Source organism: Schistocerca americana, chromosome 2 (assembly GCF_021461395.2).
Source record: "Schistocerca americana isolate TAMUIC-IGC-003095 chromosome 2, iqSchAmer2.1, whole genome shotgun sequence".
Taxonomy (NCBI): domain Eukaryota; kingdom Metazoa; phylum Arthropoda; class Insecta; order Orthoptera; family Acrididae; genus Schistocerca; species Schistocerca americana.
In genome coordinates, this window is record NC_060120.1 from 923,599,256 (window position 1) to 923,624,482 (window position 25,227).

General features: G+C 41.8%; 1 protein-coding gene and 1 long non-coding RNA gene across 2 annotated transcripts in view; both read right to left on the minus strand.

The window, feature by feature from the left end:
• The window catches only part of LOC124596332 (UDP-glycosyltransferase UGT5-like), a 35,498-nt gene extending 23,222 nt beyond the window's left edge, over positions 1 to 12,276 (minus strand). Inside the window, exons 1-2 of the mRNA XM_047135435.1 lie at positions 11,854 to 12,276; positions 380 to 602 (exon numbers count right to left, since the gene is read on the minus strand). Of these exons, the coding sequence (XP_046991391.1) occupies positions 380 to 602; positions 11,854 to 12,267 (637 nt within the window). The 5' untranslated portion in view covers positions 12,268 to 12,276. The remainder of the gene's footprint in view (positions 1 to 379; positions 603 to 11,853) is intronic.
• Positions 12,277 to 15,752: 3,476 nt separating this feature from the next.
• Positions 15,753 to 25,227, minus strand: part of LOC124596512 — a 58,456-nt gene continuing 48,981 nt past the window's right edge. The window contains exon 3 of the long non-coding RNA XR_006978315.1: positions 15,753 to 15,875. This is a non-coding gene — a long non-coding RNA (uncharacterized LOC124596512). The remainder of the gene's footprint in view (positions 15,876 to 25,227) is intronic.

The following is a 25,227-nucleotide window of genomic DNA, read 5'->3' on the forward strand; positions in this document are numbered from 1 at the left end:
CGTTTAACCGATTAGTGACTTTGATGAGTAGCAGAAGTCAACACTGCTATTATCGTAATGAGAACACTCTACGTTAGAACTGCGAATCTGCTGGTACATAGGTCAATAAAGGTAATGTGACAGTGGTAATTTCTCATGACGGTATTGATAAACATGCTGATGAGAAGTGATACACAACAGCGAACGATTGGCAATAAAACTTGGTGTGTTCAACATTCAGTAGTAATGATGAATGGAGCTGTTGAAAAGAGGCTATAATTTAAAAGAAGAAACTTTATCATCTGTGCAGAAAAGACTTGCATCAGTGAGATTATTATTTAGAGTGTCACCGATTACCATTAGGCTAAGATAGATACAATATGCAGATATAGTTACGTGCCTAGTACGTCCTGCTGTGGCAGCCACTTGCTGACCATGACGTTCTCAGGCCGGCTGGGAAGGGAGTCGTTCTCCCACTTCCAGAGGACCCTCTGGGGCAGCTCCCGGAACGCTTCAATGAATGCCTGTCGCTTCCAGTCTGACATCGCATTACTGCGGACATTGGTTCCTAGGCTGAAGTAGATGACGCCGTGTTCTGCCCCATCCAGAAACTGCTTGATGTCCTGACGGCAACACATTAGAGATCAGAAGTAAAATCCCGTGTGACTAGGGCCTCCCATCAAGTAGACAGTTCGCCTGGTGCAGGTCTTTCGATTTCAGGTCAGTTCGGCGAGTTGCGTGTCGATGGGGATGAAATGATGGTGATAAGGACAACACAACACCCAGTCCCTGAGCGGAGAAAATGTCCGAGCCAGCCGGGAATCGAATCCGGGCCGTTAGGCAAGACATTCCGTCGCGCTGACCACTCAGCTACCAGGGGCGGACAACTCCATAATAACAAACACAGATTAGGCAACTACTCAACAGGCCTACATATGATTCACAGAAAATAGTTCAAGTCTTAATCTTACAAGCGCAAATATTATGCAACTCTGAAACAATAAAAGTTGACAAAAATAAACATTATATATAAATCACCACATGAAAAACTTAGAGTAAAATTAAATGTCTCAGACCAAAATGGTCAATCAAGAACCTCTTGAAGACAACAGTATTAATTTATTTTACGTACATTCATTCCTTGTAGACTTGAGTAATGCAACCTGTTGTATAGCTACCAAAACTTCAAGGCCACAAGCAATGTAAAGGTAGAAGATTCATCTCATCCTCTTTCCCCTTCATTAAAGATAAACTTTCTAAAGAAACAACAGTCATTCTAACAGAATTCTTAAAAACCTCCAATGCACATCAGCAAAACAGTTCTGTGCACTCTCATAGAACAAGAAATTGCAAGAGTATTCTTGTCTCTCATGCCAGAACATCTGTCTTAATCAGAATAGTGTCCTTCACAGTGGAACACAATTATACATTCATATTCCTAACATCAAGTTGGTAAAGATAGAAAGCCAGTTTAAAAGCGGCCTAAGTCAATTCCAACGGACCAGAGTTTCTAGTCTGTAAATGAATTCCTCACCCAAGCAATTGGAATTTTGTAATCTACAATTATCAGCCATATTATATCAGTCATGTTTGTGATACATTTTAGGAATGAAAGACTGTATTGACATAGGCATTTGTATTTACAGTCAAACTTGTCCACAGAAGTCACCTGAGGTAAACTGCATTAACTTTGTTATAGACTTGTAAAGTTTCTCTGTTGTGAGACCTGTATACTCGCTTTAAGCTCGCCAGCGCGTCCTATGATCATGCCCATACTTATCGTCTCTTTACGCTCCCAGACTCGATTCGCCATTGTCTGCCACTGAATAAACTTGAGTGTGTTGTCGGGTACAACGGGTACAAGCAAACTACACCAGCGTAGAAAGAAAGACGAGTACATGAGTTCCGAAGTATAACCAAAGATTCGTGGTATTGCTACTCCATACGCAACCATTGCCATAACATTACACATCAATATACAGAATGAAGAAAAGTTCGCGCACTCGGACTTCGTAGCGTTATTCCTCACATACTAGCAATACAAAAACGACTGTCACAAAATTTCGCCCTGCCCATAATTCCGGCAGTAAATGGACGTTAAAGATTGGCAGTCCGGCAACCCTGTAATAACATGTATTGTAACTACCTCTCTCAGAATACAGGCGTACTGTTGTGCAGTTGATGCAGTGGGTACTGTTTTTGGGTCAGCATGCAGGATGCCGAGTTTTCGATTCTAGGTCGAGGTGTATTTGTTTTTATTTGCCAGTTTCATTCTACCATATAGCACTGTTACACATACTGTTTTTTAAGCCATACGTATCCGACAGTTAAGTAGTGCAGTCTATTGTAACGGGGAACTTAACATAAACATGGTCAGACAGATCAGAAATAGAGAACTGAAACAAATGACCTGTCATATGACAGAGTAACAGAAAAAAAAGCAATATCAGTTTCTAGATGCTAAAGACGGTTGCACAGTTAAATAGCTCAGATCTACTAGTCGTTAGTACTACATGGAGTACGCCTGCTCAGATTAACGCATTAGCAACCAGTGACAATAATGATTTCCGTATTAATGATCGCGTGACTTTTACAAAAGAATAGAGATTCCAATTGCACGTCCAAACACTGCACCATACAACTCTGGACTCTTCGCAACATGGCTGGCTACACAGATGCAAGAGCGGCATGAACACGCCCTATCAGTTCTTCTGCATGTGTCGGCGTAGTAGAGTACACTAGCTCCTTCAAGTGTCCTCACAGTAAAAAATCTAGGTGATTTAAGTCAGAAGAACGCGGAGGTCGTACAACTGGACCTCTCTATCCGGGCCGTTTCCCTTTAAATATTCTGTGTAAATACCTTCAACATTAATTCCAGAATGTTGAGGTGCACCATCATGTTGGAAGCATAACCTCTGTCGAAAATGAAATGGAACATCTTCCAGGGCATCAGGCAAACGGTTTGAGAGGAATGCATGATACCTTCGTGCAATCAACCGCCCAGGCAAATGGACCAAGTTTCAAACCCGGAAGTGCGCCGATGCGCGATTTTTATGTGAGTGAACTGGCGAAGTTGACGCATATAAATCGTCCTTACGAAGATCACGACGCTCAAAAGATGCTAAACGGAATTTTTATTATGGGATCTTATCCAGAGACGGACGTATTCAATTGACAAATTTTCTGATTTTATCGAGAAACTAACAGACCCTGAAAATCAAGACACATAATGGGAATAGCAGACAGGGAAATGGCTACCAGAATGGGGATTATAATAGTCACGAAAATAATTATTACCGTAATGGTAGCAATAATATTGAAAGGGGAAATCAAAACCGGAAAGGAAGATTTCGAGACGAAGAGATGAAAGGAGCAGGAGCCTCACGAAATGCAAAAATAAATAGAGATCGCCACATCTCAGGTCAAGATGTGGCGAAAGAAACTGGTGCCGAAAAGGACAAATTATTTTAAAAACTGTGTGAGTGTCGAAAATTGGAAAAGAAGCCACAAATCTCAAAGATGGAGCTTATAACAAGGAAGAATAGCTTTGGGAATAATTTTAAGCAGCGCAACGTAAAGAGGGTGCAATACATGGAGTAAAATGTGCTGAGAGATTCCATAATGGTAATATAGGGCTGGAGGATTTCTTTTGCGAAAGAGAAGTGAATGATGGCATGAATGTATGTATAAAGAAAAATTCTTTGATCAGAAGAGAGGCAGAAGTATATCTCAATTTGGTGGAGGTGGAATGTATGACGAACTCTGATGAGGCACTAGTCAAAAGCAACAGTTGTACTAATGTAGGCGAAAGTACTGTAGATGATTCTGTATCGGTGGAAGTAGGTGAAGCTCTCTGTGAAGGCGGGGAAACTGTAGTTTCATCAGCCGCAGGTGAGTTTTGTGGTGTATAGACGGAAGTATGCGAAGGTATTTGTGAAGGTCGCGTAGCGATAGTCACATCAGCTGGTGATAGAGAATCATTATGTATCAACGGAAGTGGGTGATTTATTGTTAAAGGAAGGTAAAGATTCTGATTTAGATGGTGATGTTGCGAAGGTTGATGTTAGTGATTTAGATATCTGGAAGAAGGAATTGTGCATTTATTGCCATTGACGGAAGAGAACCGATGGCTTTTGATGAAACCATGAATTATGATTAGGTGTGGAAGGATGACCGTGAAAATGTTTTAGACTGTATGTTAAAGCATAAAAGGCGGATGCGTCTGAGAGGAGAGTAAATATTACGGAGACAGAGGTAGATCCGAGTTTGGCGGAATACGTGTGTACAGTGAATTCTAATGTGGAGCGATACAGTAGTGGCAGTTGATATTGTGCATCGGCGGAGGTTGACGGAATTATCAGTGATGATTTGTATAATTTATCGATGGGTCTATTGGATGTTTTAAGGAATGAATTTTATGAGTTAACGGCGGATGTTAATTGAGCTAATTTTAATAAAGTCTATAGGGATTCGGCGGAAATAAGTGAAGTTTTACGTAAAGGAGATGAAATATTTAGTGTGATTAATTGTGATACTGATATCGTAACTTCACAGGAAGGTAACACTATATTTGATGAAACAACTGGTTCTGAGAATGATTGAAATCCTACAGATGATTTAGAGCTAGATTGGGAGAATATAGAAGTGGATAATAAAGAAAAATTTTTTAGGAGGTGATGTTAGTACTGAAAGGTAGAGCAGTAAAGAAAGTGTCTACTCAGTTAATGATTGGAGATGGTATGGAGAATCACTGAAGTCATTAATGCCTTATTTCTGGGCATGGGAGAAGTATAAAGTAGAGGTCTTGAAGGGGTAAACAATGGAATTAATGAATTATTTGATGGTGATAATGAAATTAAGAGTTGGTTTGGCGTTATAATGTATAGAATAAATATGGAGGAAAAATAATGAGAGCAATGTTTAGAGGGTTGAAATTAAAAACGTGCATCCTTTAACTACAATTGTTGATGTCAAAGAAAGAGGAAAGTGTGCACGAATTTGAGTAGGTGAAGAAGTGGAAAAACGTGAGATTCAAAAGATACACAGGCGACGTAAATGTCATAAGAGGGAACAGTGGCAGACTTGCATCTTGTGAATGAAGAATGTGGTATGAAAAAAAGGTGTACAAATATAGGTTTTTCCATGTGTGGTTCTTAAGAATTTTGGTGTCTATCTTTGTTTTGCGTAAAGGGTAAATTTGGTGAATTTAAGATGTTGTGAAATATACTGTGGCACAACTTAGTGCGTGAAGAGTCTCCATATTGGCCACACAAATCTTGGTGCGACAGTACGTAATTAACCTCGTTATTTACCTAAGAGAGGAATATGAATTGCACTGCACATAAAATTTGAGGGAAATGTCAAGGGGTCTGCAAACATACTATTTGTAGTATCTTGGATGGGTTTTTCATGTGGTGTTTAGTATTTTTTAATTATTTTTGGCAGAAATTTAGGTGCTTGGAGGTCATTAGACCTCATTAAAATTTTGCTTGTGGAAGTAGAACATGTAGCTACATGTAAAGTACAAGCTAATTTTTGGGGGTGTATTAAGTGGGCTAATTCGAAAATGAACGTTATTTTGGGAGACTCTTAAATAAAGTTTATGTATGTAAATTCAGGCTAAATTCGTATTACGTTTAAGAGAATAATTCTAGTGATAAACATTTTATGATACAAATAGGATACTGATGAATTTATAGTGCAGTTAAGCTGCTGAGAAAAAGGGAGTTGAATGGGCGATTTTTGCACAGGATGGTATAAGTTCTTTTAAGTCTCTAATTATACGCGGTAACATTGTAGAGAAATGATAAAATATCAGTTTATTTATGGCACCAAACAAATTTCGTGGCACAAAAGACATGTTTTCTAGTGGGGACATGGATAGTGTGATTCAAATGTCGAACTGAATCGATTGTGTTTTGTGAAAACAACAATTTTGACTTTCTATCCTCTCTGTGGCTATATCGATTCCACTGGGAAGGGCGTTCAGTGCCTGACATATGAGGATTTGGAAAGTCGTATGATTATTGGCAACTACACAACAGTCGAATTTCAACCGCTATTGTCCTTCAGTACTGGCGGTGGCAACGCATTGTCACATATATTTAGATTAATGTTCAGTCTTGATCACGTTATGTCTGTTTTAATGAGTAACCGGTTTCGGTTTTTTCTATAAAACCATCATCAGACCCATTGGTCCCTTGGGTTGGTAGGTGGAGCTCTCCTTGCTGCTGCACAGCAGCAAGGAGAGCTCCACCTACCAACCCAAGGGACCAATGGGTCTGATGATGGTTTTATAGAAAAAACCGAAACCGGTTACTCATTAAAACAGACATAACGTGATCAAGACTGAACATTAATCTAAATATAACAATTTATTGATCACTGCATTCCAAAAATGTTTACCAAAATTGTGCATTGTCACATGTTTCTGTGCAGTAAGTGGCCAAGGAGGTCACGAATTTGTGCAATGGCGGCGGGACTGCGTAAGATATAAACTTCGACGCCAGAACACCTTTAGTGAGCTGTGTTTGTGATAGTGAAGTGCTATGATGTGCTCAAAGCAAGAAGTGCCACCAAATGAGCGCAAGATCATTGAAAACTTTTGAAAACATCGAGCTTCATATTTACTTCATATTTACTATCCTTTACATGCGCTCCAAATGCTGTCCGATTGCTATGACTGCAATGTTCCCTGTATCGAATTTCAAAATTCCGCCCTGTCTACCCTACATAGTAACTGTCACATTCAGCACATTTGATCTTGTATACGCCGGAATTGTTGTATTTCATTTGTTTTGTCGTTGCTGGTTTATGTCTTAATCTATGTGTCATTTGCCCTTCATTCTGGAATGCCACAGCGATGTTTTTTGGAAAGCATTTATCAATCCTTTCCGACACATTCCCTTTGTATATCAGGGTGACAAACTTCTTTTTTTTTTGTTTTTCTAGAATCATTACCGATACCCGCGGATTTGTTTTTGATCTTGTTAAACATACGTGCAAAATCTTAGTTGCTGCTACTTGCTTAATAATGCCTAGTTCTTTCTGCAACTCATCTTCCTTTAGTGGCAACCTCAAGGTTGTGTTGCACATTGCAAGAAAGTACGCTGTGCCGGGTGGTGTGACGTCGCTTCTATAATGTTGTCGGAACAAGTGTCTTTTCTATAGACACCGAAAACGTGCCCACCTTCCTCCTTTATGACGGTCAAATCTAAATAGTTAATCGCTCCATTGCTCTCCAGTTCTAGCGTGAATTGAATTTTTGGATGCTGCTTGTTTAAAACTTTAGTCATTTCCTCTATTTCTTCTTTTTTCCCTTTGAATAATAAAGTAGTACAGTCAACATACCGTCTGTAATAAATAAACTTCTCCTTAATTTCTGGAAAAGAGCTGAAAACTTTGTTCTCAAATTCATCCACAAAAATTTCAGCTAAAGTGTTTCCCATAGCTAAACCTTCATCTTGAATAAAACCTTGTCGTTACAGACGAAACTATTAAAACTCAATGTGAACTCTAGCATGTCCACGAGTTCGACGATTTCACCGATGCTCATTGACCTATTTTTTATCAGGTTTTTTCTTATAATTTGCAAAGTTTCTGCAATTGGTGTATTAGTGTTGAGGTTGACTACGTCTAACGAGGATAGGCCAGCGTCCTCTGGAATTGCAATATCCTTCACTCCTTTCGCGAAACACTAGCTTTTTCACTTGGAGCGAGTAAAAATTGTATTGCTTATACCCTAGCCTTTAAAGCTATCTGAAACTTCTTTGTTAGATCTTTTTTGATTTCTTTAATTCCATTTTCTTGAAAAAACTTCATTGTCTTATCTCATAATCTTTTTCGTAAATCACAACTGAGGTATTGTCCTAATCTGACTTAATCGCGATTGCGTTGTTAGAATCCAGTTTTAAGTTAATTTCTTTCACTAACCTCAGATCACTATAATTACCGTTACGTAATGTATTCTGGCATTCAATTGCCTCTTTGGCTTCGATGGCGATACATGTCTCCTGGAATTTAGTTATCTTAGCGTCCCTGCATGCTACCTTCACTTCTGCGATCATTCTCTTGATGTCTCTATCTTGCAAGTTCGTTCGCGGCTTATGCTTAAGCCCCTTATCCAAAAGCTTCTGCTCTTCATTATAAAAAACAATATCTGTTAGGTTAATGGTTCTGTCATAAAAGTTATGTACACACTATACTTTATCTGTTTCCCTCCCTGCATTTGCTATTGCTCTACACAGATTAGTAATTTTCTTATTATGTGTCTTCATGATTTCGTCCCTGTGTACCTGAATCCTTGCTTGAATCTCATTTTCAACTTGTGTAAACTGCAGTGGCGACAATAGGTAAAAAGTAAGATCTGAGTACATATGCACAATTTTTGCAGATAGAGGGCACTTTTTACTTTTGCCGATCAGGTTCCTCCAAACTGTGATTTAAGGTTTTAACAGATTAAAAATTACTTTAGTTATGACAGCGAACCAATAGTACTGTACTGACAGGTTGCTCTGTAACTGCAATATATGGTATGTTCGAATTTAATACGTTCCAAAATTTCTTTTTGTAAACTACGATAGTTCTATCAGTAAATATATCTCTTTTATTAATTGTATTTTTAACTTTATCTAAAAGATCTGAAAATGGGCAACTATCCTGAAACCGGTCGCCGAAAATAAAAAATAGCGATCAAAGACTGAAATGACATATTTTTATGCCTATTTGTTTACTTCAACTATCACTTCTTCCCTGCTTAGCATAATATTTTGGCGTTTTGTCGCGTTTTCTAGCACTATGGGCTTGGTCAGGTACATAGCCTTATTCAAAGCTAAAATGAATTGCCACCCACCTGCTTGGTATCTTACTTTTAGCAGAATGTATGTTTTTTGTTGTAGAAAGTAAGCATTACAGAAAGGATTGAAATTCACTGATGAGCCAGTATGGTATTTCAATCTATTTTAATGAAGTATAAAACAAAGACAGATGAAATTTACTAACGATGCAGAATTTTTTAAGTATAATATTGGACGTAAACAATGTTTTTAGTGAAATATAAAACAGAGAGATGAATTTTACTCAGTGTAAATATTGTTACACTTATTACATAATTTTTACGGTGTGTGCGTACACTGTATGTGAGATGATATTTACTGAAAGACTGTGCACTATTTGATATGAACATTTTTAATAACTAATACAGAAGTGAAACATTGCACAATGTGCGTATACGAGTGTGTGTGTGTGTGTGTGTGTGTGTGTGTGTGTGTGTTGTGCCCCAGTGGAAATATTGCAAAAATCTCGAATGTGATATTTAAAAAACAAATAAAATTGACTTTATCTCGATATTAAATATGAATACTGACCGTTCAGGCTGTAGGTAATTTTTCTCATGTATTATTATTATTATTATTATTATTATTATATAAAATTCTGTTAGAGATTTTCGAGTGCAAAGAATAAAATGGATGCACTCTGACAATAATGGACTACGTAGGTGAAAAAGGACTGTTCAGTTGTCTTCTTTTATCTGTTCACTCTCTCTCTTGTCTTCGGTGCGAGAAGTCGGACATATTGGCGAGTGCTGTTGAATGTAAGATCAATTGTAATGTTGAATTCATAATATATTATTTTCATGTTAATATTCATTTTTATCTGTAAGAGTTGAGCCCTATCTCGTGTCCGCTTCCTTTAAATACCTGTATTTCAAGTGGTTTTTAGCGCAACAATTGCTGCTGCCGCTGCAGCCATAGACATCATTACGTGGCAATCTTAATTTATAAAATACGCGGAAGTGAAGAATTCTCCCGCGTAAATTATAATAAGCATTTTTTCTACAGCCGACAAACGCGGTAGCAGAAGGCATAGTTTTAAGATTTTCATTTTCAGTTCAACGGCCTAGATCCAGAGCCACGATTCGGACTACAATGCATTATAAGAAGGTGGTAAGAAATAATTCTCAGGCGAGTGTGTGGGCAAATGCAAATAATAATCAAAGATCTCATGCTTGAGAGAAAAGTTTAGCAGAGGCAAAAATATAAAAAGAAGTTTATTTCGTTTTTCAACTTAAATGTAACGTGTTTCAATATCAATGTGTTTTAAAGCTATTAATGTGACTGATAACTTCGCTCAGGATTAACTCTCATTAAACAACCAATTTTCCAAAATGCAGTTTGATTTAAATTCAAAAATCAAAACCAAAACCAAATTATCATTTTTTTGAGAAAAGTCCCCCACGTTGCGACAGCTAAATAAAAAGAAATATTTTATTATATTTCCTCTCATTTAACGACGTTGTCTGTGTAACGCGAGTGTGTGTGTGTGTGTGTGTGTGTGTGTGTGTGTGTGTGTGTGTGTGTGCTTACATATTTTCGATAAATAATGCAGGTAGTTAAAACTACTTTTGAACATGGCGCAAAATTCTGTTCATTCAGATAGCTTTGAGCTTGACGCTATTCTACTAACTCAGGTGAATCTTATATATTTGTCACAAATAATACAGATGTGGAAATACTGAACGCCACACCCTTTATATGTTTTTGGTAAATAATTCAGACTGTTCCGATACTGTTCAACATGGTATAAAATTCAGGCCTTTCAGATACTTTTTAATATGGTACAATAATGGTTATTAGAGTTAATGAGTTATTTCTGCGATCTCGCATTTTAATATTTCTAACACAAGGTGGCTAGTTCCACTACCTTGCAAAAAAATGTGTGTGAAATCTTATGGGACTTAACTGCTAAGGTCATCAGTCCCCAAGCTTACACACTACTTAACCTAAATTATCCTAAAGACAAACACACACACACCCATGCCCGAGGGAGGACTCGAACCTCCGCCGGGATCAGCCGCACAGTCCATGACTGCAGCGCCCCAAACCGCTCGGCTAATCCCGCGCGGCCCACTACCTTGCATTTTTTTAATTTCTCGCCACCGCCATCCCGCGTTTTTGAATTTCCCACCAGTGCCGTCTTAGATTTTTTAGTTTCCTACCACTGCCACTGTTATCTTGGACTTTTCTTTGGCTGTTGTGCTGACAAGTGGGAATAACTTGAACAATGGACCACGACCACCACACCCATTCGGCTCATAACGTGTAGTGTATACCGTCGAAGTCAGCACTGTTATACAGATGTTTTCAATTTAATACAGTTACAGTGATAAATAATGGTAAGAAAGTAAATGAAATGTAACTACCCTACAGTGAGCAAGAAGTAACACCAGTTGTATATTACTAAAATACTCGGACAGAAACCCTGAACAACCTCCGAAATCTCGTCATGGCCGCTCGAATTCATCCTGTGTATGTAGTTTTGAAATTTATATCGGTTTCGAACTCACTTTCTTTTAGAATGAGATTTTCACTCTACAGCGGAGTGTGCACTGATATGAAACTTCCTGGCAGATTAAAACTGTGCGCGGGACCGAGACTCGAACTCGGCCCCTTTGCCCTTCGCGGGCAAGTGCTCTACCAACTGAGCTACTTGGGTAGCTCACCGAGGTCGAGTGACGGTCCGGCACATAGTTTTAATCTGCCAGGAAGTTTCACTTTCTTTTGTTTCAAGATTTTTGTTAATGTGCTAAATACAGTCAAAACTGTTTCTGAAATTATCGTTCAATTAAAACTGAAACACGAACAGTAAATGCAGTTAATGGCAAGTTATTTGAGCCGTAATAGGTGTAAGAGGATGTTACATGAAGAAACTGATAGAAAGTATAAGCAAGTACAAAATAACTAATAACTTACTGCAGAGACTCTTATCTTCTCGCTTTACTTTTATTAATGATTCTCATATCTACCGTTCTAATAATTCTTAGCGATGTTTGCATAAGTGGACCAAACTGTGGGGAAAGAAAACAAATAGTAGTACCTTTGGCAGAGGCTTCTGTTCTGTGGCAACGTGGATTCCGGTGATCTCGATGATGTTAGGCAGGTGCGGGCGAGGATATTCCATGACGAAGTGGTTGGTGGTTATGAGGAGACTGACGTTCCTGTCTGCTTCGTACACAGACGGAGGATCTGGACCAAAGTGTTTCCTCATAAGTCCTTCTTGAACTGGCATCGCCTGACAGAACCACATGTGCATCAGCCTTAAATAGAAGTACGTGTTGTACAGCCGCTGCCAGAAATTCATACGGTCTGAGTACCCGAGCCACATATCCGGCATGTAGGCTGGGTTCATGGGGCTTCCGAAGTTGTAGTAGACTGACGAGGGAGCCGTCATCGTCAGAAGCTTCACGACAGGAGGCGAGCCCATTTTGTGTATGAGTCCATAATAACACATGTATATGAAGCCCTCCAGAATCGCAAGGTCGTAGGTTTCGCCAGATCTGTAAGCAGGAAGGTTATTTATTTTATTCATTTAAAAGTGTATGGTAGAACAACAGGAAAAGGTGGCAGATGGAAAACAGAAAAATAAAACCGAGCAAAAATAGGAAAATATTAACGGATCAGTATAAAATTATGGCAAATGAATTTCAAAGTTTCATCGTAGATCTATAACCAAGGAGTTCGACTGTGCAAGAGTTGTAGGAAAGACCTTCATGTTCCAATCTCCTTCACGTCTTATTCGGCGCTCTCCGATAATGTGGTATACTGATCGTTTCATTGTAGCACAGTCACGTTCATGACTGCGTAAAGGGATGCTCTTCATCCTTAATGAATGGTTTTGACGTGGTTAAGGCGGCTCCATGTTTTCCTTGGCAGCTGCATACCTATATGTGGTAAGGTTCCATCCATGTGAATCCACAGATCTTGTCCAGCAAACGGTATCCGTAAGGTCTCCAGCACTCTTGTTCATGCCAAGAAACAGACTATTGGAGAAGGCTGAGTTCCAGCACAGGTTTTCTACATTTGAGCCTGCTGTGTGGAAGGTGGGAAATTGTTGTTGTTGTTGTTGTTGTTGTTGTGGTCTTCAGTCATGAGACTGGTTTGATGCAGCTCTCCATGCTACTCTATGCTGTGCAAGCTTCTTCATCTCCCAGTACCTACTTCAGCCTACATCCTTCTGAATCTGCTTAGTGTATTCATCACTTGGTCTCCCTCTACGATTTTTACCCTCCAGTACTAAATTGATGATCCCTTGATGCCTCAGAATATGTCCTAACAACCGATCCCTTCTTCTAGTCAAGTTGTGCCCCAAACTTCTCTTCTCTCCAATTCTGTTCAGTACGTCCTCATTAATTATGTGATCTACCCATCTGATCTTCAGCATTCTTCTGTAGCACCACATTCCGGAAGCTCCTATTCTCTTCTTGTCCAAACTATTTATTGTCCACGTTTCACTTCCATACATGGCTACGCTCCATACAAATACTTTCAGAAACGACTTCCTGACATTTAAATCTATACTCGATGTTAACAAATTTCTCTTCTTCAGAAACGCTTTCCTTGCCATTGCCAGTCTACATTTTATGTCCTCTCTACTTCGACCATCATCAGTTACCCCAGCTCCCCAAATAGCAAAACTCATTTACTACTTTAAGTGTCTCATTTCCTAATCTAATTCCCACAGCATCACCCGACTTACTTCGACTACATTCCATTATCCTCGTTTTGCTTTTGTTGATGTTCATCTTATATCCTCCTTTCAAGACACTGTCCATTCTGTTCAGCTGCTCTTCCAGGTCCTTGGCTGTCTCTGACAGAATTACAGTGTCATCGGTGAACCTCAAGGTTTTTATTTCTTCTCCATGGATTTTAATGCCTACTCCGAATTTTTCTTTTGTTTCCTTTACTGCTTACTCAATGTACAGATTGAATAACATCGGGGATAGGCTACAACCCTGTCTTATTCCCTTCCCAACCACTGCTTCCCTTTCATGTCCCTCGACTCTTTTAACTGCCATCTAGTTTCTGTACAAATTGTAAATAGGCTTTCGCTCTCTGTATTTTACCCCTGCCACCTTCAGAAGTTGAAAGAGAGTATTCAAGTCAACATTGTCAAAAGCTTTCTCTAAGTCTAAAAATGCTAGAAAATGATGTTTGCCTTTCCTTAATATATTTTCTAAGATAAATCGTAGGGTCAGTATTGCCTCACGTGTTCCAACATTTCTACGGAATCAAAACTGATCTTCCCCGAGGTCAGCTTCTATCAGTTTTTCCATTCGTCTGTAAAGAATTCGCGTTAGTATTTTGCAGCTGTGACTTATTAAACTGATAGTTCGGTAATTTTCACATCTGTCAACACCTGTTTTTTTTTGGGATTGGAATTATTATATTCTTCTTGAAGTCTGAGGGTATTTCGCCTGTCTCATACATCTTGCTCACCAGATGGTAGAGCTTAGTAAGGGCTGGCTCTCCGAAGACTGTCATTAGTTCTAATGGAATGTTGTCTACTCCCGGGGCCTTGTCTCGACTGGTGGGAATTTAACAACGACAAAAAAATAACTATTGTAAAGAAAATATATTTGTCAAGGTAACACAGTTAAGTGGTCAACACTGCAAGTGCGTAGGTTAATGTAAGCGCGAGATAGCCGTTTCAGAAGTGAAAAGCTGGTACATTAATAACCGGTGTAGCCGCCAGAATGTCAAATACCAACATACAGTCGTCCATTCATTGCGTTGTATAGGTGACGGACGTCAGTTTGTGGGATGTAGTTGGTTGCCTGTTGCCCTTGGACGGTCAATACCCGGATGGTAAATGCTCTTTGTGGATGACGCTGGAGTTGTCGACCGATGCTGTTCCATATACGTTCGATTGGAGACTGGTCTCGTGACTGAGCAGGCCAAGGCATCGACATTTTGTAGTGCATGCTGGGTTACAAGAACTGTATGTGGGCGAGCCCTGGAATCTCCTGGAATGTTGTTCATTAATATATATCGTAAGATTAATAGATCGTAAGACTGACGTACAATTTTGCAGTCAGGACGCGGGATAAACACGAGAGTGCTCCTGCTATTATACGAAATGGCACTCTAGGCCATAACTTCAGTTGTAGGTCCAGTGTGTCTTGCACAGACACCAGGTGGTTGCAAAGCCTACACAAACTGCAGCTGAAATAGATATTCCCGGACAGAGGAAATTACAGAAACTGCAAGAAGTTAAGTTTTTTAATAGCTCTGAAGGGAGACAACACGAACGCCGACCACTAGTTGTCTTGGATAGGACGCAGACAATACGCTTTATAGTCGGTTCTGTAACCAAGTTCTCGGAAAAATTTATTAATAGCTTCAGGTCATCAAGTAAATGTGTCATACAACCGATCATATTGTGTGCATCTAGTGCCTACAGAAGAACTTTCTGACCCACCAAGAAAATAAAGAAATGAAAAACACTGATGACGCCTAGTATTAATAGATGGAACATATGTGGTTAAAAACGAAATAAACACTCACTTGACGGTATTGTTCTTATCTATAAGACAAACACTGAATAAAACTCAGTTGCAAGAGACTAGGTTTCGTAATTACTTCCTACAAAATGAATAACTAATCTGGAAGAGACTATTATACGAAAACATTAAATTCAAAGTAGGTTCTAATAATTATGATCATGATTACATCAAGATAACAGAGCTAACTAAATGTATAATAATACTTAACTGAAAGAGCAGTTATCAAAGCAAGTCAGTGCTATTATGTTAGTTTCTGTTCAAGATCCATACGTCACCATTTATCTGACAGTGGACTGCAAACACAGCTTTCAGCGTAACACTGAAGTATAGAAAATTAAATAAAGCAGTAATTAAAGATAAAATAATTCGTCTACCTGATGAACCTCTGTACCGAAGTCTCATTTAACTGCATCTCAGCGCACTTAGCGGAAATGTCCAGCCTCATTGCCATCGACCGTGTCGGTGTTTCTTCGTATACCTTCACATAATCACAGTGGCCTCTTATGTATCTATAAGCTATTGACAAGTCAATCTCGGTATAGTTCTCATGAGATATCTGAAACACAAATGAAACAATCTCAGTTTCTTTCACCTAAATGATACTCAAATGTATCTTTATGACATTCGTCTGTAAGGATAAATAAAAGTCTGTGTCTTAATAATAAAAACTATGTTCTCCCAACAAGATGATTCAGACAAGCATTTCTTCTGGCACTTGGTGTAATTGATTCCAAGATACAATGAATGGTTTTGGTGGACTAATATCTCTGACGACTGGGCTCTAGATATTAGTAAGTACACAAAACAGTTATCGTGTGACCAGCGTTCTGAAAAACCGCATGAATTGATAGAGACCTTGATAGCAACGACTCACACAGAATTTCTGCGGAGTTTATCACATGTCAAGATGATTTTAGGCAATAGCTCAACATTTCACAGGTACTTACTTATATATAAATTGATAGTACTGTATTGTACATGTGTTGTTGTACTCAAGAAAGCATAAAATAATCAGATACACAAAGAAAACCTGAGAGATAAGATGCTCAATTTCCGATTAAAAGTTCAGTGGTCGACATAGGTGTATTTATACTGTATAATGATTAAATTTTTTACCAATCCATAACGTATGGGAGATTCTAGTTTCGTGCATGCATACTTCAATGGACTGGATTGTGGATATTGGGGAAGCCTTCCAGCAAATAATTACTAACTTCTAGTATTTTAGTGCCACTCAATGTTAATCAAAAATTAATTATGTGATTCCTCTTCTCACCACCCCCCCCCCCCCCCTCCTCCATCAATCAAAGTGGTTCAAATGGCTCTAAGCACTATGGGGCTTAACATCTGAGGTCATTAATCCCCTAGACTTAGAACTACTTAAACCTAACTAACCTAAGGACATCACACAAATCCATGCCCGAGGCAAGATTCGAACCTGCGACCGTAGCAGCAGCTCGATTCCGGACTGAAGCGCCTAGAACCGCTCGGCCACAGCGGCCGGCTCCCTATCAATCAAGATGGCTACCTGTGTACAATGCAATTGTTTACAATTTTTGAACTAAAGTATAGAAAAACGTACTGTAAAGTTTACATATCCTAACACGTAACATTCCTATGTGATATCTTCCCAGGTTTCGTTATTGTTTATTCTTTCGTACTGAGTGTGGCTGTCTGTCCATGATAGGTACGCGACAGCATGTGAAAGTAATAAAGAGGTGCTCAAAGAACATGAAAAGAGTATTCCCGACCGCCGACAATGGACCATAGGAAGCAGTGTCAGAGCTGCCCGAGTTTGTAGTAATTCCTTGGAACTGCGAACTCGGTTAAGCCTAGTGATTTGGTTAATATCTAAACATGCCGGTTATATAGAATTTAAGTGTGAAAAAATTTAGTAGTACCTTGTGGGTCACATTCTGATGTTATTTCTGTGAATCTTGGGTTTGATGGAGGGATGGAAATAACAAAATTACGTTTGTGAGCCGAAATGGGAGTGTTCCTATTGTGCAGTCCTAAAGCACTGACTGCAACCGAGCAGCACAGCGCCGCGAACGACGTCAAGAAGGCGCTGACCCGAGCACAAATGGAAAGAGCAGGCTGCACCACACCTCCTGCAAGACAGATTTCAGCGCCCCCTGTCGACTCTGATTTAACCAGTTTCCCATCGCTGGGCGGATCCCAGTTCTGTCGCAGACTTCTAGAGCACGGTACAGGGTAATAGGAAGACGATACTTAGCCTGTGTTCTGAGAGTGGTAATGGAGACTAAAGAACGAGGGTCAGTCCAAAAGAAATGCACACAACTTTTTTAAATCCATCTTTTATTCTACATGTTTGAAAGTTTTACAGTGTGTAGATATATCCTTTAGGAACAATATTTTCATTTCTCCACATAATTTCCATCCCCCTCAACTGCCTTACGCCATGTTAGAACCAGCGCTCGTATACCCGCACAGTAAAATTCTGGACCAACCTGTTGGAGCCACTGTTTGGCAGCGTGCACCAGGGAGTCATCATCTTCAAACCTTGTTCCAAGAAGAGAGTCTTTCAGTTTCCCAAAGAGATGATAGTCACATGGAGCCAGGCCAGAACTGTAAGGCGGGTGTTTCAGTGTTGTCCATCCGAGTTTCGTGATCGTTTCCATGGTTTTTTGACTAACATGTGGCCGTGCATTGCCGTGCAACAGCAAAACATCCTGCTTTTGCCGATGTAGTCGAACATGGCTCAGTCGAGCTTGAAGTTTCTTTAGTGTCGTCACATATGCATCAGAATTTATGGTGGTTCCACTTGGCATGATGTCCACAAGCAAGAGTCCTTCGGAGTCGAAAAACACCGTAGCCATAACTTTTCAAGCAGAAGGTGTGGTTTTGAATATTTTTTTCTTGGGTGAATTTGCATGATGCCACTCCAGTGATTGCCTCTTTGTCTCCGGTGAAAAATTATGGAGCCATTTTTCATCACCTATCACAATTCGTCCAAGAAATTCAACTCCACCATTCTCGTACTGTTCCAAAAGTTCGCTGGATACCGTTTTTCTTGTTTCTTTGTGAGCCACTGTCAATATCCTGGGAACCCACCTGGCACAAACCCTTTTTAACGCCAACACTTTCAGTATTCTGCAAACACTTCCTTCCCCTATCCCAACGTAGCGTGACAATTCGTTCACTGTGATGCGTCTGTCAGCAATCACCAGTTCGTTAACTCTCTGCACATTGTCTGGAGTGTGTGCAGTACGAGGCCTGCCGCTGCGAGGACAATCCTCAATATTGCCGTGACCGCTTTCATCACGTAACCCACTTGCCCACCGACTAAATGTACTGCGATCGACAGAAGCATCGCCATACACCTTTATCAACCTCTTGTGCGTGTTTCCCACTGTCTCGTTTTCACAGCACAGGAATTCTGTGACAGCACGTTGCTTCTGACGAACGTCAAGTGTAGCAGTCATCTTGAAGACATGCTGTGACGGCGCCACTCACGGGAACAGGTTGAACTAAGTTTGAAAACAAGCGGGAAGGATGTATCTACACACTGTAAAACTTTCACACATGCAGAATTAAAACTGTATTTTCACAAAAATAGTGTGCATTTCTTTCGGAGTGACCCTCGTACTTGTATACTGGACGCACAGGAAGTAGTTAAGTTTCTTTCCTTTTTAGAAACAAAGTGATCAAATAATCTTAGTGTTTTGTACAGATTTTGGATCCTGCCGCTGGCCATCGCAACTTCTCTCCTTACTTGTTTGTGTCCGAGCTGAGTTCCACACCACCCGACACAACATCTGGCGATGAGGATTCGAGAACCAACGCTGCCTTCGCTCTACGCCGCTCCGTTACAGCGCGTCACTAAGATTTCTCTCTTTTCCTTCAGAGATGCATTGCTATTAATTGTGTTCTTTCTTTCGCCTTGTTTCTACTTATAATTTGTTGCGGCGCTCACATTAAAGTGCCCTCTAACCCGCCTCCTCCGCCGCTTGCTGTTATTGGTCTAACGCAGTTTATTCATTTTAAGAACCAATAAATGTCGCAGTTGATGACGGCAGTGAAGCGCGCTCATTAATGCAGAAGCCCCTGCTGCATCGTCTCCGCACAACAGACAGCCAAATCCACAGCACTGCCTCCACACATTTTCTCACTCTGAGCTTTCCACGTACAAACAAGAGTTTGATTTGAACAGTTCTCGGGTATCCGACAGGGTAGCGTCGTAATTTCTCCACAATATTTCGGCAGAAGTACACGCTGCCATCTTCAGGTGGTTCCTGACGAATGCTGTGCTGTTCCTCTCGGCGCCCTACATATACTAGCCGTTACCCTCTCCACCGTTCCTCTCCTGGTGTCTTCGGTGCTGCCAGCGCGGCGGCTATTGGAGGTGGTGGGAGAAGCGGCGCCTGAGTCTGAACTGGGGTCTACAGTCTCCCTGCTGCCACCGTCGGGGGCGGTCCTCGATCTCTGGGACCGCATCTTTCGCTCCAGATGAAGATGACCTAGGCCAATGAAAACCAGGCGTTTATCAAATTCCCTGTCTGTGCGGAAAATCATACATTGGGGAGACAGTCCGCACTGTAGAAGAGAGGTGCCGCGAACACAAGCGCCCTACCGAATTACGCCAGGCCACTAAATCAGCTGTTGCTGACCATTGTATAAAGACTGGCCGTACTATGGACTATGAAAAACCAAAAATACTCTGCCACTCCTCCTACTGCTGGGACTGCGTTACTAAAGAGGCCATCCAAATCCGACTACAGGACGATCTAATTAATAAAGTCAGACCGAGCGGGGTGGCGCAGTGGTTAGCACACTGGACTCGCATTCGGGAGCACGGCGGTTCAATCCCGCGTCCGGCCATTGTGATAAAGGTTTTCCGTGATTTCACTAACTCGATCCAGGCAAACGCCGGGATGGTTCCTTTGAAAGGGCACAGCCGACTTCCTTCCCCGTCCTTGCCTAATCCGATGAGACCTATGACGTCGCAGTTTGGTCTCTTCCCCCAAACAACCCAACCCAATAAAGTCAGCGGCCTTCAACTTAGTCAGGCTTGGAACCCTGCTCTCAGCCTGGAGAGAAAGATGCGGTCCCAGAGATCGAGGACCGCCCTCGACGGCGGCAGCAGAGAGACTGCAGACCCCAGTTCAGACCCAGGCGCCTCCTCCCCCGCCACCTCCTGTAGCCGCCGCGCCTGCCGCACCGAAGACACCAGGAGAGGAACGGGAGGGGGGGGGGGGGGTGTAACGGCTAGTATATATAGGGTGCCGAGAGGAACAGCACAGCATTCGTCAGGAACCACCTGAAGATGGCAGCGTGTACGTCTGCCGAAATATTGTGGAGAAATTACGACGCTACCCTGTCGGACACCCGAGAACTATTCAAATTGGAAACACGCCGGGAAAATCTCAGATCGCATACAAACAAGAGTAATGGAATGAGTACTAAGCAAATTTCAACGCTTGCTACACATCAAATGCAAGGTACTGTGGAACTTTCTTGTCTCTTACCGTGGCCAGTACAGGAGACAATCGCCTCGCTCAGAATTTATCCGCACTAGTAGGCCGGAGTTGCTAGTTTTTGAAGAGTTAGTTTCCGCCCTCTCTAAGTATTCTGAGGATCAGGTACAGGTGGTTGCAGCTTGTTACAAGTATTTTCGACTAAGGAGAAAGAACAGACATGCCGTCAGTGGGTCACCGAACTTAAAGGTTTGACACGATAGTGTCATTTTCAATGTACCTGTGGACAGTACTACACTGCCGGCCGAAGTGGCCGCGCGGTTCTGGGCGCTGCAGTCTGGAACCGCGAGACCGCTACGGTCGCAGGTTCGAATCCTGCCTCGGGCATGGATGTGTGTGATGTCCTTAGGTTAGTTAGGTTTAACTAGTTCTAAGTTCTAGGAGACTAATGACCTCAGAAGTTGAGTCCCATAGTGCTCAGAGCCGTTTGAGTACTACACTGCCATAATGAATCATGATGCAATTACGTACACTTTACCACACAGTAGGATTCGTGACCAAATTCTTAAACATTCTGATCCTACTTTGACACAACTATTTACCATCAGGATTCATGTGATAGGGCCGTGGAAAACCTTTAGGCAGCACCCATCTGCAGTGTAACGCAAAGCAACAAACAGATACGACTTTGTGACTGACCACAGCCTACAAATAGGCCACCACACTGTGGCCAAAGTAAACAAGTGTCACCGTGTGTGTCTGCTGTGAAATCGTATCCTCACTGCTTTTCCATGCATAGAAAAAAATTGCCCTTCCTGGAATGCGACTTGCTTTCCTTGTAGAAAGCCAGGTTATGTACAGTCTGTGTGCTTGCAACAGAAAAACACCGAGTACCTTGTAATTTAGTGAATATAGTTTTTTTTCTAAACTGGGTACCCGTACTGGTAGTAACACATTAAGGAAGTGCCCTCTTCCCCCCAAGTTCTGAGCAACGACAGTCAAACAAACTGTTTGTGAGCTTAGTCACTGCCGGGCGATATGTGCGACTTCAATTAGACACTGGCACTTCCGTTACATTGCTTAATCGTGCCACTTACGAGCAGGTGGGCTCGGCACAGTTGACAAAATCTTGTATGCAGCTTACTGCGTATAGTGGTCAGAACATTCCAGTGGTTGGTATACGTAGTATGCCTGCCACATTCCAGTCTCGCACCAGAACAGTGACAGTTACCATTTTGCTTTTGCGACGCTGTGAAAATATTTTTCGGCTAGATTGTTGTTGTTGATTCAGGACACTGTTCTTTCTGTTTCTGCTTTCAATCGAAAAGACACTCTTCTCATTTGACTGAGAAGTTTCCTGATTTATTTTCTGAAGGGCTTGACAGAGCAAATACGCACATCAAAAAATGTGATGCATCACCTTGGTTCCGAGAGTTCCGGAACCTGTACAGAAAATTGAAACAGAGATAAACATAAACATCATTTCCACCCTTTTTATTGCTCATGAAAACCACACATTGCATGTTGTACCACCATACAGCGAGAGCTTCAGAGGTGGTGGTCCAAACTGCTGTACACACCGGTACTCCTAAGACCCAGCACCACGTCTTCTTGCATTGATGCATGCCTGCATTCGTCCTGGCATACTATCCACAAGTTCATCAAGGCGCTGTTGGTCCAGGTTGTCCCAATCCTCAATAGCGATTCGGCGTAGATTCCTCAGAGTGGTTGGTGGGTCACGTCGTCCATAAAAAGCTCTTTTCAAACTATCCCAGGCGTGTTCGATAGGGTTCATGTCAGGAGAACATACTGGCCACTCTAGTCGAGTGACATCGTTATCCTGAAGGAAGTCATTCAGAAGATGTGCACGATGGAGGTGCGAATTGTCGTCCATGAAGACGAATGCCTCGCCAATTGGCTGCCGATATAGTTGCACTATCGGTCGGGAGATGGCATTCACGTATCGTACAGCCGTTACAGCGCCTTCCATGAAGATCAGCGGTGTATGTCGGCCCTAGAAAATGCCACCGCAAAACAGCAGGGAACCTCCACCTTCCTGCACTCGCTGAACAGTGTGTCTAAGGCGTTCAGCCTGACTGGGTTGCCTCCAAACACATCTCCGACGATTGTCTTGTTGAAGGCATATGGGACACTAATGGGTGAAGAGAACGTGATGCCAGTTCTGAGCGGTCCTTCCGGCATGTTGTTCAGCCCATCTGTGCCGCGCTGCATGGTGTCGTGATTGCAAAGATAGACCTCGCCATAGACGTCGGGAGTGAAGTTGCGCATCATGCAGTCTATTGCGCACAGTTTGAGTCGTAATACGACGTCCTGTCGCTTCACGAAAAGCATTATACAATATGTTGGCGTTGCTATCGGGGACCCTCCGAGCCATAATCCGTAGGCATCCGTCATCCAGTGTAGCAGAAGCCCTTGGGCGGCCAGAGCGAGGTATGTCATCAACAGTTCCTGTCTCTCTGCGTCTCCTCAATGTCCGAACAACATCGCTTTGATTAACTCCGAGACACCTGTACACTTTTCTTGTTGAGAGCTCCTCCTGGCACAAAGAAGCAATGCGGACGCGATCGAACCTCGGAATTGACAGTCTAGGCATGGCTGAACTACAGACACCACGAGCCGTGTATCTCCATCCTGGTGGAATGACTGGAACTGATCGGCTGTCAGACCCCGCCGTCTAATAGACGCTGCTCATGCATGGTTGTTTACAACTTTGGGCGGGTGTAGTGACATCTCTAAACAGTGAAAGGGACTGTGTCTGTGGTACAGTATCCACAGTCAAGGTCTATCTTCAGGAGTTTTTGGAACTGGGGTGTTGCAAAACTTTTTTTGATGTGTGTAATTTTGTGGCGATCGTTACAGTGAAGGACAATCAGGTTTTTTCGGGCGTGTCCCGTAGTTCATGCTCTTCGAGAGAAAACTGAAAATGACCTTAGAGAATATCAAGACAATGGTGTTATTGCTCCTTCCTAGGATAATCAATGGGCTTCTCCCTTATTAATCTTACCAAAGCCTTTTGGAAGACTTCGTATTTGTGTTACTTTAAATCCAATGCGGATACACAAACAATGATTGATACCTTTTGTTGCCTAGCCCTGTAATGGACAGGCTGGGTGCAGGCCGCTATTTTTCAAAATTTGATTTACGCGTTGCGTATTTACAAATTCCGCTAGACGAGGAATCTCAAAAAATGGTTCAAATGGCTCTGAGCACTATGGGACTTAACATCTGCGATTATCAGTCCCCTAGAACATAGAACTACTTAAACCTAACTAACCTAAGGACATCACACACATCCATGCCCGAGACAGGATTCGAACCTGCGACCGATAGCGGTCGCGAGGTTCAAGACTGAAGCGCCTGGAACCGCTCGGCCACCACGGCCGGCGAGGAATCTCAGAAAGTGTTTGTGGTCAACACACAGTTAGCGATGGTCAAATTTTTGACCTTACCCTCTTTCAGCACTTCCGCGCCTGCCATATTTCAACGCTACTTAGAACAACTTATTGCAAGTATTTCACTCTGTTCAAGTTACTTTTGGTGTCAGGACATGAATCGGAGCAACATATCAATACCCTTCGTACGCTTTTTCAACTGCTTTCAGCTGCTGATTTGAAATACCGCCTTTCTCAGACTGAAATTCAGTACGTAGGTCATGTTAATCCCATTTCCTCAAATATGCTGGGCATCCGGGACCTCCCTGCTCCTCCGAACGTGACAGAATTTCAGTCAGTTCTTCGGAAGTTGACATATTATATCCGGTTTATACCCAACGCAGTCCAGATCCCGGCTCCGTTGCATCGTCTGCGCTGGAAGAATGTGCCTTTATTTGGATCAAAGAATGTCAGAATGTATTCCAGAAACTTAAAAATGCCTTCTTGAGCGAGAGATGCCCTGTTCATTTCGATACCGCAAACCGAATGGTTTTGGCAGTGTATGGTTCTTCGTACAGAATTGGAACTGTGCTCTTGCACAGAATTCGTTCACAGAACGTTACTGATCAAGACTCAGTGTAATTATTCCTGAATAGAGAAGGAAGTGCTCGCTATTACATGCGGCGAGACAAAGTTTCACCATTATCTGTTTGGTCGGAAGTTGTACCTACTGACGCGCCATGAGCTATTTCAGCCTTTGTCTGATCCGTACAAGTCCGTTCATCATGCACGGATCATAAACTGCAACATTGGGCGTTGTTGTTGCAACAGTATCGGTATGATATATTATAGCCGGCCGGAGTGGCCGTGCGGTTCTAGGCGCTACAGTCTGGAACCGCACGACCGCTACGGTCGCAGGTTCGAATCCTGCCTCGGGCATGGATGTGTGTGACGTCGTTAGGTTAGTTAGGTTTAGGTAGTTCTAAGTTCTATGGGACTGGTGACCACAGCAGTTAAGTCCCATAGTGCTCAGAGCCATTTGAACCATTTGGTATATTATACCGGCCACCTCAAAACA